The sequence below is a fragment of the Vigna unguiculata genome, chromosome 3 (genome assembly GCF_037176805.1).
Source record: "Vigna unguiculata cultivar grain cowpea cultivar isolate G323 ecotype 2 chromosome 3, ASM3717680v1, whole genome shotgun sequence".
In the NCBI taxonomy this organism is placed as follows: domain Eukaryota; kingdom Viridiplantae; phylum Streptophyta; class Magnoliopsida; order Fabales; family Fabaceae; genus Vigna; species Vigna unguiculata.
In genome coordinates, this window is record NC_140794.1 from 12,395,715 (window position 1) to 12,415,030 (window position 19,316).

Below are 19,316 nucleotides of genomic sequence, written 5' to 3' on the forward strand. Positions count from 1 at the left end.
GTTATTTTGAACTTTCAAACCATAATTAACATAATTGAACGTAATCACTTGAACTAAATTAAACAAAATCCTTCATCCAATAAGGTTTTTTATGCTCTCTTGTGGGCCTTGTAGAGGTATTGGGACGTTTGTATCATGCGCCAACATATCTATATCATACAAAAATGGTATTCGTTGCCCATTGACAATCAAACTTATGAAATGCACCGTGAAACGTTTAACTTTAGAGGCATTAACATTTATTAAATATATCAGAAGTTGATGGTAACTTTTAAAAAATATGAAATACATTATTTTGATAATCACATTGGTTGAGGAACCGGGGTAAATTATTTATTTAACGACAGCACCCCAAGTAGGTTTTCCTGTTACAAAAACTACTGAGAATGAGAAACCTTACTTCGTTCTTTTCCTTCATGAGAAAATGCAACACCTAAAAGGAAAAGTAAATAAGCTGCTGCACCATTCGCTTTAAATGTACAGGGGGCAACTACACCATTCTCATTAATGTAGATCCAAAATTGTAAGCATAATCAAAAAGGGTTGAATGAGATTTCTTGCAAGATATGCACCAAATGAGAAAAATGAAGACGCCTCATCAATAGTGACTAATCTATTCTATTTCCTTCACCCCGAAGGTGGCTTATTAACATTATACTGAAGGGGTGAGGCCAAGGGGAAAAAAGCACACCAAGTCTTAACTCATCAGTTTTCTAAGTCTTTTCTCAGCTAGATTAGCATCCTTGTTTTGTGGTTCAAGAACAAGAGCATGCTTGAAATCTGCATAACAAGAAAGAAAAATGAGACAGTAAGAGAAACAGCGTTAAATATATGAAAGTACTGGGAAGACAATGAACCATACACCAATGGAAGAATCCAACCATAAGATTTTAATAGAATTAAAATAGGTGGAAGCCAAATACATTTACAAAATAATCAAGACTTGCCTTCAAGTGCCTCTTCATAACGTAGTAGTGATTCTTTAGCAGCTCCACGTCTCAGATATGCTTTCACATTCTGCATGGACATAGATGCATTATTCTTAACAAAACATATTCATTTTGTAAACATTTGCAAAAATTCAGCTGGCTTCATAATGTAAAGGAATGATAGAAAATACAGGAATTAAACAATTGAACATTGCCAAATCAATCATTATCAAGGTACACAAAAACAACCACCTGTGGTGAGTTTCTATGCAAAAGACAGATATCTGTTAGGTAAGATGGTGTGAACAGCACTTTAAAAATAAATATTAGAGGGTATGATACTTGGTATGACTCCATTCCAAGGATTGGAGATTATTAAAGTTTAAAAATTATAATAAATGAAATAATATTTCGGAAAAAAAAAATCATAGCCTTTATCACATTCACATGCCCATTTTCTCACCATTTTATCAAGCAATATTGCCTTACTGCAGTCTTCTGCAGCGTGCTGAAAGCTGCACAATTTCACAGGATAAATACCAAATTCGACAGAAACGGTGCAAAATATCACTGTACCAATTGACAAACATGATAAACCTCATACCATCCTAACTTTAAGTGAGCAGCTGCTCGATTGCAATAGTACGTTGAATTCGTCCCATTCAATTTGATTGCCTCGGTGTAGTAACTGAGTGCCTTACTCCACTGCTTTTCTTTGAATGCTGCATTTCCCTGAAAATTATGTCTTTAGAGTGCCTTATATAAAATTGTCCATACAAGTTTTATACCACAATCTCCTCTTAAAGCAAATGAATCTAAGCATGATTTTGTTATATGATGCCAAGATAAAATTTGAGTTGCTCATCACAGGTTGGGATGAACAATAGTTATATATCGATTTCTTATGTGAAAAAAGATTCGTGGATAATAATTGCTATTGATAGCCATCACACAATTTTTTTGTATAGTCACCCAAATACCGATCTCTATGGTCTTTTAGGACAGAGATTAAAGAAAGCAGTGTGAGAAAACACAGATGAAAAGATTAATTACTTTTATTTGGTAGAAGAAAAAGATTGACCTTTAGGGAAAAAATCAAAATTTTCTTTCCTTCCATTTTCTCTTCAATCACATTTCAAAATCTTCTCTCTCATTTTCTTTCCTGAAAGAATATAAAAGATTGTTCTCTCAAAAGACTGATTATCAGAAATTTTCAATCATCACCACTTCCGAGAGTTATCCTGTGTCAATAATCTTCTGAATCTTTTCCACAATACACTATTGGCAGATTCAATACATAAACAACTCAGAACTACTATGTACCATGGTCTTCAAATTTTAACTTTCAACATACATATGTTTCCAAACGACCTTTTCAAACTAATCTGAACTAGTTCTTTTAGCTATCAAAGAAGAAAATCGTTAAGATGAGAAAATAATTACAAAAGAATGAACCAATAAACTATAATTGAAAAATAACAAAACAGCAGCAGAGCAATGCAAGTACAGGTGAGGAACATGTACCAAGAAAATACCACACATCACAAAAATATCAATTCAAAAAGCTTTATGCATCATCAGAACTACTACTAAGTGCCATTGCCTTCTATTTTAACATTAAACATATATATGCTTCCAAACGACCTTTTCAAACTGATATGAATTATCTTTTTTAGCTATCAAAGAAGAAAATTATTGACAAGAAAATAATTACAAAAGATAAAATCAATAAACCATAATTGAAAAATAATGAAACAGCATCAGAACAATACAAGTACAGGCGAGGGACATGTACCAAGAAAACACCACACATTACGAACATTTCAAAGCCAAAGAGCTTTATGCTGATCATTTGAATTCTTTAATGTACCATAGTCCAAATAAAAGACCTGACCTTAAGATCTGTTTTGGACTTCATACTCCATTTCATACTCCAAATGGTCTAAATACCTTTAGAACAATAGTTTTTACAGATTCGGTTTTGATCTTGTAGAGCTGTTAGATCCAGTTCTATAAGTGAATGGGCTGCTGGAGAAACTCAAGGCTAGCTGACAAATGGTCCAAACCAAAAGCCAAAAATATATAAGGCAGGACAAATTAGTTAGGCATAACATTCAAGTTCAAATTCGACAGAACTGATCTTTAAATTAAACCAAGCAAAGCTAGTGAGTTTTCACTAAGGCAAGTACACCAATACTGTCAATGGTATTGTGTCCAACTCTTCTTGCTTACTACTTCAGAAAATAAAATATAAGTTGATACTATAGACCCATTAAGTTAGCATTTGCTAACTACTAGAAATAGATACAAAATCAATAACTTTTGTTCACATCTTATCCGTTAGAGATCCCATATCAACTAAAGACATGATCAAATTATAATATATAAGTGAGTGTGGATCTCACCTTATAAGTTTTTTTGTAAGTTAGGTCTAAAACTTATTGTTCAAATTGTAAGTAAACTCGCACAACCCTGCTAGTCCGAAGAATGCCACAAGTTGATGCAAATGCCAGATCGGGGGAGGTATGGATCACTGAAGATAGCAATGATGCTCATTGAAATGCAGAATCATGTGCCGCATTGGTCCTTCCCATATTGTGAAGCTATTATTCAACAGCCTATTGTAGGCTAAAAAGGACCCAACCTGACCCAAAAACTAAAGCGCAACACCTGACCCTTTTGTTCCACATGGTTCCCATCACAAAATAAAAAATGAACAAGATTTACTAACACCTCCTGACTTTGATGTTGCTGACAAAAAACAATCATTGTTGTCCCCAACAACCATCGAAACACTTACAGAAAACTTCACCATTGTTGGCATCGCAACACTCATGAGCCACGACCATTGTCGTCATTGTTGCCTTCATAGTTGTTGGCACTTGCTCTCTTTCTAAGATGATATCAAAGTCTGTACTAACAAGATTTATTAGTCTATTGGTTCACCTGCTGTCAAACCACCTACAAATATTTAATCCCACACTTGAGATGTTCAATTTTTGGTATGTGAGAGTGCTTTGGAAATCTCACCTCAATTAGAAAAATGATAAAATGATATTATATAAGTAAATACGAATCTCACCTTATAAACCGATTTTATAAGGTTGAGTTGAACCTAAAACTCACTTGCTAAGATTATCAAAAGACTCAAGCATTTCAATCTTAAAAACAAACAACATGTTTGGCAGCATCGAACTTCAAATCGTGAGATTAACCAAATAAATAAACCAACAAACTTTTTGAGAAATAATATCTGACCCAAAGTAATTGCTTAGTGAAATCTGACCTTCTCTTTTAAAAGTTCAGAAGTTTCCCTGTTGGCACTAATATCAGGTAATGACAACAAATCAGAACCAACACTAACTCGTTCTCGAAGAGTTGAATAAATATCCAAGACTGTATCCAAAAGAAATTTATCAGCTCCATGGAAAGAGACGAATGAAACAGACACACAACAACCATCATGATATCCTAATGGAATTGTAACCTGCACATAATGTAAAAGCTTATACATAAGTCAGAAAATTACAGTATAATGAATAAGAAATGACAAAAAAATATTACCACTGAACCTAAAAGTTGTCAGATTACCTGACAACATCCAGATACACTAGCAATGCTCGATAATGCAAATGTTCTGTCGTGGAACTCAGAAGAAAAACCTTTCATTGTATTAAGCTTTAATTGGTTGTCTGATACAGTAGGGATAACTAGTATTCCATCATCCTGGGGAACAATCAAAACCAGGAGATAATAGGGCAGTATTCAAGCATACAGTGCAAATGTAAAAATTCATTGAGCTACTTCATTATAAGAATTAAAGTACATTACTTGCTCAACTATTTTCAAGTCAGACACAAATATAATCCAACAATTTAAAATAATTTAAATGAAAATTCACCGCCTTAGAAAATCTATAAAAGAAACAAGAGTATGGAAAATACTATTACCTTTAATAGACTTTGAAAAGCTCCTCGCATTTCAGTCCTGACTTTATACAATGCTTTTATATTATCATATACAGTATTAATGGCTGCAATAACATGATCAGACACACCACGACCTAACTTGAATTTGAGTGATTTAACCCATTCTTCATGATTGGTCTTAAATTCATACCTGAGAAGGAGTCAAAACATGTAAAATAGATTTAAAGCCGGTTAAACTATAGGAAAGAGAAAGACATTGAGCTGAAACTGTATATTTCTCAAACTGCATAGAAGTTTTATTTCTATTGAGAAAATAGAACTAATACAAAGAGGAGATTTAATATCCTACACTTGTTCTTCTCCATCCCTCACACTAGTGTAGGAGGTAAACACATTCTTGTTTGCACAAATGTGTCTGGCCTCCGGGACTACCATCCATATGCTCACATTAGTAACAATATTTGCTTCAAAAACGGCCACAGCAATTGTATCTTCCCCTTAAGTTAAATTTGCATGAAGAGGATTGTCCTTCTTGACTCTATGCTTGCACTAAGGTACACAATGACCAAGCTTTCCACAGAATAACAACAAGTTCCCTTCTTCTTGAAAGTGGGGTTAGATACACTAGGATGACAAAACTTAAGTTTATTTTACTTCTTGTGATTAGAATTTTTATCGAGCTAATTTGTCTTCTACCAAATTTTCCTTGCGAGATAATAACTTGGCCCTTGCAGTAGCACATTCCTTTCTATTGGTGTTTTCAATAATGATGAGTGATAAGATTTGTCAAGGACATGTGTATGTGTTTCAGTTGTTGCTTGTAATTGGTTCAAGACTGATGAAGTTTTTCTATAAGCAATTCCAAAACGAATTCATTAGGTAATTTGTTATATTCGTCGATCTGTATTTTGATGTCTTTATCTTTGATCATCTGCCAAAAATAGTAATTTCATATAATAGATTTGTCTGACCACAGTAATAAGAGAATTCCAAATAGCTTTTGCTTCCTTGTAGGAACAATTCTAATACGTCTTTATTAGCAGAACAGTATGAATTTGGGATTCTTACAAACAAAACCAGGATTGGTTCTCGTGTTATTGATAATTCTAGAAGGTAGAATTCAATACATTTTCTAGGATTGCAAACTCTCTCCTCTCAAGATTCACTAATCCTATCACCAGTCTCTACTAGAAAGAATAACATACCCCGCAACAGGGGAGTCCCCCATTATATATAGTCTTCCTAACAGAAGACTAACCCCTTAACAACCCCCAACCGCTCACTAATTATTTCTCTTATATTTTTTTCTTATGTAAACCTTCCATCCTCTAACAAGTTCACATTGAACAGATCATTTTACAGTGTGCTAAGCAAAACATGATGACATACCTTATTTGTAAGTTACCAATCCTTAGTGTAACTAACATCGGGTTTTGATGTGGTAATAGTGAAAGCAACACCATACATGTCTAACAAAGTAGAGACACATTACTACCTTTGTCAGGAGTTTTGAAAGCGAAGAAAAGGTTTTGCAAAGTTTGTTTGCGTGGCACTTCTTGGACGCAGAGTTGGTTTAGATGTCCATATTGCCAGCCACAAGTCCATAACATTGTAATAAAATATGATTAAAAACACCAACAAGACATCCTCCTTAGATGTTGTTGAGCACTGTCCTTTAAAGTCTTATCCACAATATGTTACACAAGCTCTAGGGTAAAACAGGATCTCCCCGTGTGGTATGTTGAGGCTCAAAACTAGCAAGAGCACAAGTGAAAAAACCCAACACTAGAGAAGAAGAGTAAGTGAAAGTGTGATTTGGAAGAGGTGACTCCCAAATTTGTAAAGTACTTGAACGTGACCATCAAGTTCACACGTTCCCAACTAATATGAAAGGAGTGACATTACATAAATCACGAAGTAACATTACAAGATACATTACAAGATACAAGTAACATCCATGGGAACATGGATGTTAAGACACGATGGTTATGAGGAAATTGTGAGAGGTAAGTATCTCTAGAACATGGGAACTAATCGGTCATATAGTAAAAAACCAAAAAACCTGGATAAGTATATATATTAATGAAGGTAAAAAGAAAATGTTAAACAAAACAAATGGTAAAAAGGACAAGAACCTCCTTATAGCACACGCATGGGAGAAATTGGCAAACATGCTCGAAAAGCCCAAGGGGCCGCAATCTCATGCCTCAACTTCTTGCACACTAATTCCACAACTCTTACTTTGCACTTTGAAATCTAAGGGAAGGAGGCACAATCTCATCCCTCAACTTCTTGCACACTAATTCCACAATTCTTACTTTGCACTTTGAAGGTACAGGAGTGTGTAGGTATATAAACCCTCCGAAATAGAGTTAAGTAGGCGATTTAGGACTTAAGCATTTTGGAATACACAAAAACTATAACAGAACTTGCATGAGTTATGGAATGAACGATAAAATTACATCGAGCATTATGATAGTAAAAAATTCAAAGTTTCACCTCAGATAAAAACATCAATGTACAATATATTAGTGGATACATGATATATTGGAATACAAGCAATTGCAACTTGAGAAAATTCATACTAATGATAACAACTAATATATGATGACCAAGTCCTCACCAATGGCCAATTAAAAATTGAAAATAAAAAATATGTTGAGTTTCCTTCTTTGGTGAAAAATAAAAATTAAGGAAATTAATAAATAGTAAATAAGAAAAAATGGAAATATGGGAGAGTTTGAAGGAAAGCTATAGTACAGAAATGAAGAAAAGCTCCCCTTAATATAAGGCTCACTCATTAGTACCTAGGCTATAAAAGCCAAATCCTTTTATTGGTTTCATATATATTTGTACAAACTAAAACAGAGAGATTTGAAAGAGAACCTCACTTGTGTGGGAGAAAAGATATTCTTTTCTTGTCTCATTGTGATAACACAAAGCATGGGGGAAAATTAATCCAGGGATAATAAATTATCCACTGCCTTTGTATAAAGAAGTTTTATTTTGTTATCTTTCCCAACATTAAATTGTTTAAGAAAATATTCTTGGCATGGCCTATACATAGTATGTTGTCCAAAAGGCATATATACACAACGATATTCATATTAGCAAGAGAATAGGAATTTAGGATCCTTAAAACAACCAAGTGAATGAAATCCTAGCTAAAAAAGTAGGATGTTCTAACAGCTTTTTGAGATGACAACTTTTCAATTATATTTTCAACATTGAAATTTCTCGAGTTTCTAAACAAAGAACCATTAAAATTGAATGAAGAACTATACACAATTTACATAATCTCTTGAGTTTCGATCGTCCTTTTTTCAGTGTACTCCCAATTACTGCTACCTAGATTGGCGAGTTTCATTATACCATGTCTTCTTTTAGAGAATCATCCAATGCTTGCTCATACAACTCCCTTCTCTTTTGTAATAAATTTTTAATAGAAAAGCATACAGCACAAGGTGAGATACTATAATAAATCAAACGAAAAATTTCAAAACTTATAAAGGAATACCCTTGTAATAAAAGCATAACAGAAGAGAGAGTTTTCAGTATAGATGTTTCATTTTGCTGGTGTGTTGATTGCTCATGAAGCCTTAGACTGGGCACCTTAGATTCAATGTACTGACAGAGATTCAAATGCTTTGGATCCTGATCTGAAAAACCAAGTAGACGAAAACACGTCATAACATGATTTCCACAATTTTCTCTTCTTTTGTGATTCAGTCTAGTGATAAACTTTGTTCTTATGGAAAACTAATATTTTAATAATCAATTTACTAATTACTAATATGAAAGGAGGAACAAGTGGTCTTCAAAGATCAAGAAACTTACACCCAGACATATTCTCAATAGCTTTACCAATAACATGTATTGTCCTCTGTGTAGGAATTGTGGATAACTGAAAAAGATCATCAGCAAATATGATTCGCCTGGACCTTTTGGTCTCCACTGAACTCAATTGAAGTAAAACTTGTCCAACACGATGTAGGATAGATGGATCACAAGCAAACCATCCTGCAAATCAATTAAACATTAGAGTAATAAAAAATCTAAGTAAAATAGCATAGACTAATGTATTAAAAAATGAAATCACATTCACCTCATCATGTGGTGATTTCTTACTAAATTAATCATATTTTCATCCGGATGCAAATCAAGACCATTAACATGTTTAATTGTTCTTTATATTGTACAACTTTACAAAGCACTACTAACTATATATTGTCTGATTCTTTAATCTAATTGCTCTATGCTATTTCCTTAAAGTTAGCCACAAGAGGAAAATGAAACAAAATTTTAAGTGTTAATACATATAACTTATGGTCAAGTATTGATTTAAATCATGGCAACAAAAAAAACTTATGAATCTTACCAATAGTGTCTAAGCTTTGTGCATTTGGAAGAACTCCAATGGTGGATACAGCCCCATGGGATGGTCGAAAACCAAAAATACCACAGAATGCTGCTGGAATCCTCACACATCCTACAGTATCAGTACCTGCCAAGATACGATAGTCTTCCATGTTAAATATATAGTTATTTAAAATCATGTAATAATTTTTCAAGGCCTCAATACAATTGCATGTGCGAATTAAGTCTATCCAGGATAAAATAAAAAAGATCATGCTTAGCATGCCATACAGCAATAATATAATGAAAACATCACAATAAACAAACTAAGACTTGGAATCACAAAACTTATGCAACTATTAGGCTATGGATCATGGTTGGAGATCCCACATCAACTAAAGATAAGGTCAAATTATAATTTATAAGTGGGGTGTAATCCTCATCTTATTAGCCAATTTTGTGAAGATGAGTTAGGCTTAAACTCACTTTCTAACATGGTATCAAGGCCTATCTTAGTGAGGTTAGTTGCGCTTATCATACCACCCGCTATCGGACAAACCATGAATATCTAATCCCACACAAGAGATGTCTATGCCTCAGTGTGAGAGGATGTGTTAGAGATCTCACATCGGCTAGAGATAAAGTTAGGTTATAGTTTGTAAGTGAGGTATAATTCTCCTCATACAATTACAACTCAATTTTGTGAGGATAAGTTATACTTAAACTCACATCCTAATAATCACCATAAAAAATAACTTTATTTTCATAACATCATCAAGCCCCTACTCAACTCACTAGTGGAATAAGAACTATAATAGGTTTAAGGAACAAGACTAGAATGAGGACACTCCTTAAATAATGTGTGTGGTTAGCATTGTTTTTTCATGAGAAAACTACAGCATAAAAAAAAGAAATTACTGTAAACCTCTATAAACCTAATTAAATAAACCAGCATTAAGAAGAAGAAATAATGAATATATAAATTGAATCATCCCATAGTTCTCTCATTAACCAAATGAAGAAACAATGGTAATCTTCGCAAGTTCAAATTAAAAATGCATGAATTCCAAACATTTGAAACATTGTGTGATATAAGTTTATCTTTTACAAAACTAGCACTTAGTACGATAGAAACATAGGGAAGAAACTAATTTTATTTAATATAACAAGTTAACAGAATAATAGTGAATTCAAAGAAATACACCCAAAAAAAAAACTCAAGCTCTTATAGTTTTAGTATTTGAGTTCAACAAATAGAAAACTAAGAATAGAGGAAGATGTAAATAAATTATAGGATTCAAGCAGCATACATGAAATGGATGAATGCTTTATATGTTATGTGACAAAACAATAGAACTACTTTAGCTCAAAGGAAAAATTTACCACAGCTGCAAAACTGGTGATATTGAATGCAGTAGAATGTTTGAAAGTAAAAAGTAAAAAAAAAAAAAAAAAAAAGAACATGGTTATCAAACTTGTGAGTTAACTTGCAAACCCATATGAGTTTGAGTCTAGAGATGGCTGCTAGTTAAATCGCATGACTCAGTTTCAAGGTAGACTAGTGCTGACTCATGAGTTTACTATTGAGCCAATGAGTCCATTTGAGTAAAATAGTCTTTATCAATACAACACCAGGGAACATCATTTAGTTGCGAATTTGGAGCTCCAAAAGGAACTGTGATAAAAGAATTCTTCCCTCTTTTTTCTTTGCTTTGATTTTTCCCTCCTCTGCACCTTGACTCTCCTCTGTGACTTACCAAATGCATTATGTTATACTCCTAATTGCGTGCAATTTTGAGTGCTCAAGTTGGGACTGCATTTTGAGCCTCTAGATCATTCCTTCTCCTCTGCAATGTGGTCACTATGTCTCGAAGAGGTAAGCTCTTCATGCTCCCCATTTTTGTTCTCTGTTTTTTTTGGTATCGCGCAGCGGAATGTTTAACGTTTGGAAAAAAATAAAGAGGGGGTGAATTGGTTTTTAATATTAAAATTAATACTTTAAAATTTTTCTGAAAATTTACTGATTAATTTAATATTAGTTCCTTTAAATGCAACAGTAGATACAATAAAGAAATAGGGAAGAAGATTTAACAAAAAATTTTATACTGGTTCAGATCAAAAGATCCTACGTCCAGTTGTTAATCTCTTTTAAACAAAGAGATTAGTTCAATCACTAAAAATATCAGATTACAGATAACAAAAGAATAGGGAAAAGAAAACACCTCTCTTGAAGACACAAGAGATGAATAACCTTTCTCTAAATCACACAGAGAACTTCACCTAGCTTTCCTAGCAAAAGCAGCAGCACTCAATCTTCTAGAAACCCTCTTAGGAAAAGTTATCGCTCTACGCACACTAGGTTTCTCAAAGCACGGTTAAGAACACTCAGAGAACTTTCTTTGCAGTCACAGCACTAGAACTCTAGCTTCTCAAAAAGGTGACTTCGAAGTACCATGCAGTTTCCTTAAATAGGGGTTTAAAAAATTAGGTCAAAAACTGAGAAGTCATGTTCAAACTGCAAGAGATAATCGATTATCACTAGTGATGATCGATTATTCCAGTGCATTTTCTAAAAACAAAATTTTGAGCAAATAATCGATTATCTGAGCTAATAATCGATTATTCCAGTGTGTTTCTGAAAAATGAACTCAGCTTAGGATAATCAATTATCCTCACATTGGTTTTTACAGAAATATAAGAATTACGATCTTGTTGTTGATTCTAAACTATTCTAAGTACTTTCAAAACAATTTGCAAGACAACTTTAAACATAAAAAACTTGTCTTCATATTATCTTCCAGATGGCTTTTAAGTTTCTTTATCATCATCAAAATCTTGCTTCAACATTTAACTTGTCTTTTGTTTTTGCCAACAATCTCCCCCTTTTTGATGATGATCAAAACAATGTTTAAAGTATCAGAAATCTTACAAGTAGATTTGTTAGTATCACTGTTTATTTAAACTTTTTTTCCCCTGTTTTGATCATTTGAAAAAATTTTAAGAGAAAAACTCCCCCTCAATTAGACAAGTATAAAGAAATAAGTTGCACTTTTATTTAAGATCAAACAATTTACAATATAAGGTAAAACAATAGCAAATATACAATCACCTAAAATTCTAGACTCATGTCATCTTCTTCATCATTACGATCAAACCTATTTTCTAGATTAGATATCCTAGAATCAAATCCTCTAATTAATCTAGTGACCTCTTCATGTCGGGCAGTTGAGAGAAGAAAAAAATTCTTCAAGTCTCTGGTTTAAGTATAATATATTATCCTCTAAAGAAGAGGATGAGTCACCAACCCCACTAGAAGAACCAATATTGGTGTTAACAGGATGGACAGGAGCAGTGGGGGGATTTTCTTCCTCTTCGTTTTCAGAAGGTGGCATGTCATCCTTGTGAATATAAGTGTTCCCAAAAGGAATAAACTTCATTGGTTTCAATGAGTTTTCTGCAATTTTGTTGGCAAATCAGTGGTTTGATGAGATTGTTCATGAGATATGTTGACGCCCTTGTACTCACAGATGCGAGAGATAAGCAGAGAATAAGGGAGTGAATATTGAGGAAGCCTTTTTGCTTTGAGCATTGTGTTAAGGATATGATACTTGGCCAGTGGATAGGAATATAATTGAGCAAGGCGTAGATTATCATGAGATCAGCTTCATTGCACTGGCCATGATCTGTTCCACGGGGACATAAAATCCAGACAATGAGATAATGAAGAAGGGGCTTATCTATTTTTAGAGGACCTGCTAGCAATTGTCTGCCTATTTCTTGATCAGGTTTTCTTAGGAAAGACCTATAGGCAAAAATTTTGTTAAACCTTTCAATACCTGCAGTTAGGATTGGAGAGGTACCATCATGAATTGGAAATTGAGCAACATTTTCCTAGATATCATCATCCAAAATGATATCTACTCCTTTCACCTTGGTAAATCCCACTCCTTCTCTAACTTGTAATTGTATAGAAGGCGTGTACTAAGTCAGGATAGTAGGTACATTGCATTTCTGTAAACAATTTCACCCCTTGTTCAACAAGTAAGACAGGAATTGTAAATTGACGATTGACAAACCATTGGTATTTGATGAATTTGGGAGTGATGAGAGGCTTGTCTTTCCATAGAGTGATAAATTTGGATCTCCTTTCTTCATCTGAGATCCATCCTTCAATGGATGTAGTGCGGGATGCAATTGGAGGTTAAGTGGCACGAGATGTAGTTCTTCTGTGGGTAGGAATCTTCCTTCGAGATGCTTCAGCCATCAGCAATGTTGAGGAGAAGGGAGGCTTGAAGGTTTTTGAGAAACTATAGGCTTCTTAAGTTTTTGAGGTGTGAAAAGGGGTTAACAGTGACCAAAATGGCTTGAATTTATAGGGGAAGTTCTTCAACGCCCAGATAATCGATCATCTGAAAGTGATAATCGATTACTTGCTAAATGTTGAAGCAAGATTTAACACAAACAAAATCTTGCTTCAACATTTAGCAAGTAAAATTGATAGAAAGAGTACTCGTGGTACTTGTCATCTTTAAGGATGTTCCTTAGTCTCTTGGCACTCTAAGAAACAAGTGTGTGTAGCTTTATCCACCACTAAGGCTGAATACATTGTTGCTGGCAATTGTTGTGCCCAAATCCTATGGATGAAACAACAATTAGAGGATTACAATATCTATCTAAATCATATACCTCTAAAGTGTGATAATACGAGTGCCATAAACTTAACCAAAAATCCCATAATGCACTCTAGAACAAAGCACGTAGAATTTAGACATCACTTTTTGAGGGATCATCTAAATAAAGGAAATTGTGTGATAGAATATGTAGATACCAAGCATCAATTAGCTAATATATTTACCAAACCTTTAGCTAAAGATAGGTTTTATGAACTAAGAAGAGACTTGAGCATACTAGAGGTATCTTAAAATTGCAAAAACTAAATTTCTCTCAAAATTCGAAAATCAGCGCGTCAATAATCTATTATCATGTACAGTAATCGATTATCAACCTTCTTTAAAAAAATTCCAAAACTTTCTGGAATAATCGATTATTGTACACAATAATCGATTATCACAACATCTGAACCAAAATGTCAAAACCTTCTGGAATAATCGATTATCACTTAAGATTCGATTATCAGTCTCTCAGGATCCAAGTTTTGAAACAATAATCGATTATCACTTTCAGATAATCGATTATCACAGGTTGTTGGACCAAAATATTTCAAAAACTACCCGTTGTAACGGCTAGATTGGCATTAAAATTCGTGTATCTGGCCATTGAAGAACTTCCCCTATAAATTCAAGCCATTTTGGTCACTGTTAACCCCTTTTCACACCTCAAAAACTTAAGAACCCTATAGTTTCTCAAAAACCTTCAAGCCTCCCTTCTCCTCAACATTGTTGATGGTTGAAGCATCTCGCAGGAATATTCCTACCCGCAGAAGAACTGCATCTTGTGCCACTCAACCTCCAACTGCATCCCGCACTGCCTCCATTGAAGGATGGATCTCAGATGAAGAAAGGAGATCCGAATTTATCACTATATGGAAAGACAAGCCTCTCATCACTCCCAAATTCATCAAATTCCAATGGTTTGTCAACCGTCGATTTACAATTCCAGTCTTGCTAAACAACGAGTGAAATTCTTTACAGAAATGCAAGGTACCTATTATCCTGACTTAGTATGCGCCTTCTATTACAATTACAAGTTCAGAGATGGAGTGGGATTTACCAAGGTGAAAGGAGTAGATATCAATCTAGATGATGATATCTGGGTAAATGTTGCTCAATTTCCAATTCATGATGGCACCTCGCCAATCATAACTGCAGGTATTGAAGGGTTTAACAGAATTTTTGCCTATAGGTCTTTCCTAAGAAAACCTGATCAAGAAATAGGCAGACAATTGCTAGCAGGTCCTCTAAAAATAGATAAGCTCCTTCTTCATTATCTTATTGTCTGGATTTTATGTCTCCGTGCAACAAATCATGCCCAGTGCAGTGAAGTTGATCTCATGATAATCTACACCTTGCTCAATCATATTCCTATCCATTGGCCAAGTATCATATCCTTAACACAATGCTCAAAGCAAAAAGGCTCCCTCAATATCCACTCCCTTATTCTCTGCTTATCTCTCGCATCTCTGAGTACAAGGGCGTCAACATATCTCATGAACAATCTCATCAAACCACTGATGCCAACAAAATTGCAGAAAACTCATTGAAACAAATGAAGTTTATTCCTTTTGGGAACACTTATATTCACAAGGATGACATGCCACCTTCTGAAAATGAAGAGGAAGAAAATCCTCCCACTGCTCTTGTCCACCTGTTAACACCAATATTGGTTCTTCTATTGGGTTGGTGGCTCATCCTCTTCTTTATAGGATAATATATTAAACTTAAACCAGAGACTTAAAGAATTTTTTTTTTCTCTCAAATGCATGACATGAGGAGGTCACTGGATTAATTAGAGGACTTGATTCTAGGATCTCTAATCTAGAAAATAGGTTTAACAGTAATGATGAAGAAGATGACATGAGTCTAGAATTTTAGGTGATTGTATCTTTGTTATTGTTTTGCATTATATTGTAAATTGTTTGCTTTTAAATAAAAGTGCAATTTATTTCTCTATACTTGTCTAATTGAGGGGGAGTTTTTCTCTTAAAATTTTTTCAAATGATCAAAACAGGGGAAAAAAAGTTTAAATAAACAGTGATACTAACAAATCTACTCGTAAGATACTTTAAATATATTGTTTTGATCATCATCAAAAAGGGGGAGATTGTTGGCAAAAACAAAAGACAAGTTAAATGTTGAAACAAAATTTTGATGATGATAAAGAAACGTAAAAGCCACCTGGAAGACAATATGAAGACAAGTGTTTTATGTTTAAAGTTATCTTGTAAACTGTTTTGAAAGTACTTAGAATAGTTTAGAATCAACAGCAAAATCGTAATTCTTATATTTCTGTAAAAACCAATGTGAGGATAATCGATTATCCTAAGCTGAGTTCATTTTTCAAAAACACATGGAATAATCGATTATTAGCTCAGATAATCGATTATTTGCTCAAAATTTTGTTTTTAGAAAATGCACTGGAATAATCGATCATCACTAGTGATGATCGATTATCCCTTGCAGTTTGAACATGACTTCTCAGTTTTTGACCTAATTTTTGAAACCTCTATTTAAGGAAACTGTAGTGCTACTTCGAAGTCACCTTTTTTAGAAGCTAGAGTGCTAGTGTTGTGACTGCAAAGAAAATTCTCTGAGTGTTCTTAAAAGAGCTTTGAAAAACCTAGTGTGAGTAGAGCTATAACTTTTCCTAAGAGGGTTTCTAGGAGATTGAGTGTTGTTGCTGTTGTTAGGAAAGTTAGGTGAAGTTCTCCATGTGATTCAGAGAAAGGTTGTTCATCTCTTGTGTCTTCAAGAGAGGTGGTGTTTTCTTTTCCTTATTCTTTTGTTATCTGATTGTAATCTGATATTTTTAGTGATTGAGTTAATCTCTTTGTTTAAAGAGATTAACAACTGGATGTAGGATCTTTTGATCTGAACCAATATAAATACGTGTATTAAATCTTCTTCCCTATCTCTTTATTGTATCTACTGTTGCATTTAAAGGAACTAATATTAAATTAATTGGTAAATTTTTAGAAAAATTTTAAAGTATTAATTTTAATATTAAAAACCAATTCATCCCCTCTTGGTTTTTGTCCAAACGCTAAACATTCCACTGCGCGATACCAACAATTTGTTTGGCCTCCTATGTTGGAGATATTTCTTCCTTTCATGTTTTGTTCTTATATGTATTTGGGGAATTCTCGTCCCACGCTTTCAATGCCACAAAACATCTATGTTGGGACAAGGTTGTTGTTTGGACTTTAGAGTTTTATTTGCTATTTTTTTTTTCTGTTACTATCCAGTTGCTGAAATTTTAACATCTATATAGGTATTACATTTTTTCCTCATGAAGAAGACTCTTACGAGAGTCTATCGAGTTCCCACAAGTGTAAGTAGACTCACGAGTTTAAAACCTTGAAAAGAGAATAAACTCTATGTAGCAAAGATGAGAATGTTGACTAGGAGGAGTGGACATACCACCAGACAAGATAAGGTTTGGTACAAATGCATTGGAGAAAATGTCAAGGTAGCACCTAACATAGAAAAGACGATAGAAACTACCTTAGCTAGTTTGGAGTTTGGACACATGTGGACAAGCTGTAGAAGCCCCATTAAGGAAAGTAAATCAGACTTCAGGTAGCCTAATCGCTAGAGCTAGAAAAACTCATAAAAAGCTAGGAAAAAAACTGTTAAGAATATTTTAGAGGGTCGATAAAGAAAGTTTTTTATCAACATGAGTTATGATAGAATATTGTGGTGTTGCATACACACCTAATGGCTAAAGGCTTGGTTGGTTTTTTTATAACTTAATAGGATACATTCATAAGACACTATTGCATCAGAATCACCAAAGCAAGACAAAGAGAGGATTGCTAGATTGAAAATGACATACTCACAAATGACTAAAAAATTTAAAAGTACTATTACGCATAAAAATAGAATTTCAAGTTATTATGGGTAACAACATAAACTTACCAACGGCAAAGTCCACAAGCCCTGCAGCAACTGCCACTGCTGAACCACAAGAAGACCCTCCTGGTGTACATGATGGCATTCGAGGATTAGTTGGAGTTCCATAATACTTGTTCTCACCAGAAATCCTGACATAACAATGGCTTAAGTACATCAAATTGTTTCGGTTGACTACACGAAGCTAAAGGACTTCTAAAGGACTCATCACCCAAAAGAGAATTCATCCACAACAGTCTTGCCAACACAAGTGGCCCCACTCTTGAGCAGAGCAGTCACCACAACCGCAGTCTTCTCCGCTGCCTTGTGTGTACTCTTCCACGTAGGATTTCCAAACCCCGTCACATAGCCTTTAACATCAAATCTGCCAACCCCAACAAATCCAAACAGCCCAAAAAATCACTTAAATCATTAACCACAATATCACAACAAATGATATTATCTTACACTCCTTAAATACTCTATCTATTATTGACTGAAATTTTATCAGAAATTACAAAATTCGGTAATAGATACTTCATATCAAATAAGTTTCACTCGAAATTATGTAAATTTCAACAAATTTTAGAAAGTATTCGCCAAATATCATATGCCAAACCTCAAACATTTAAGCAAATACTTTCTTTGACCCTAAACCTCATTCGGCGGATAATCAAACTGAAGCAAAACTCAAAAAAAAAAAAAAAAAAAAAAAAATTGGGGGAGGTTGAAAAAGACGAACGTTTCGTTTATGGCAAACGTTAGAGCAGAGAGCGATTGTTTGGCAGCAGGAGGAGGAAGCTGAGGAAAGGGAAGTATCTCAAAGCGCTCAACAAAAGCACCAAAGTCTTTTTTGAGTGTTTTATTCCGCCGTGTTCTACGCCGTGTCTCCACCAGAACCGCTATTCCGGCAACTCCTACTCCGATTATCAACCAGAATTTGGGGTTGGAGGCATGTTCCCTGATTAGCTTCAGTGATTGGGACATGATCAAGCAGAGAAATGGAGTGTTCAAAGGTGATTACAATAGTGGGTTTTGGGTGGGTTTTAGTGTAGAAGGCTTTTGAGCATAGCAAAGAAAAGGAAAAAATTAAATAGAACTCTTCGGGAATATATAGGATCACCGGATTGTTCTTTTCTGTAATTTATGGGCTTTATTTAATTTTATTTATATTTATTTGAATTCTCAATTATAAATTTGAACACCATTCATTTTTTACTTTAGTCCTGTTTTTTACAGCTTTACTTTTACTTTTATATAACGGAATTTTGTTTGGTTAAACTACTTTTTTTTCTTATATTTATATGATTGATTTAATTTAATCCGTATGCTAGTACAAAATTCAATTACGTCTTTTAATTTTTTAAATTAGTTTCATTTTATTTCTAATGTCTGATTTGTATACGTCATTTAATTTTTTAAATTGGTTTCATTTTATTTCTTATGTCTGGTCTTGTTATCACGTTGAATGTGTCAACGAGGAACAAATTGATACTAGTTTAAAAATTTTAATAGTATCAAGACCAGGATAGATT

The 19,316-nt window shown here is 34.0% G+C and overlaps 1 protein-coding gene across 8 annotated transcripts; it reads right to left on the reverse strand.

Moving 5' to 3' along the window:
- Positions 1 to 470: 470 nt before the first annotated feature.
- On the reverse strand, positions 471 to 18,876 carry LOC114177700 (outer envelope protein 64, mitochondrial-like). Of its 8 annotated transcripts, none has more exons than XR_003603171.2 (13): positions 18,524 to 18,876; positions 18,014 to 18,166; positions 17,809 to 17,933; positions 9,237 to 9,362; positions 8,696 to 8,878; positions 8,376 to 8,517; positions 4,880 to 5,048; positions 4,521 to 4,655; positions 4,216 to 4,416; positions 1,534 to 1,651; positions 1,393 to 1,444; positions 948 to 1,017; positions 471 to 780 (listed from the first exon to the last, which is right to left on the reverse strand). XR_003603171.2 is itself a non-coding variant. In XM_028063175.2 (13 exons), exons 1-13 carry the CDS (start codon positions 18,766 to 18,768, stop codon positions 698 to 700), a joined length of 1,812 nt encoding a protein of 603 aa, XP_027918976.1. In that variant the 5' UTR covers positions 18,769 to 18,875; the 3' UTR covers positions 471 to 697. The 8 variants fall into 8 exon arrangements, 2 of the variants coding, with proteins under 2 accessions (XP_027918976.1, XP_085527347.1); XM_028063175.2 differs by having other exon boundaries at positions 1,534 to 1,661; positions 18,524 to 18,875; XR_003603166.2 differs by lacking the exons at positions 471 to 780; positions 948 to 1,017 and adding an exon at positions 2,824 to 2,977 and having other exon boundaries at positions 1,534 to 1,661.
- Positions 18,877 to 19,316: the final 440 nt, after the last annotated feature.

Bases quoted from the DNA above. Each gene is read 5' to 3' on its own strand.
- LOC114177700 (XM_028063175.2), bottom strand. From the start codon at position 18,768: ATGTCCCAATCACTGAAGCTAATCAGGGAACATGCCTCCAACCCCAAA. The intron at 4,417-4,520 runs GTAATCTGACAA...CATTATGTGCAG, and splicing joins GTGTATCTGGATGTTGTCAG to GTTACAATTCCATTAGGATA. The intron at 1,662-4,215 runs GTCAGATTTCAC...CATAATTTTCAG, and splicing joins CTGAACTTTTAAAAGAGAAG to GGAAATGCAGCATTCAAAGA.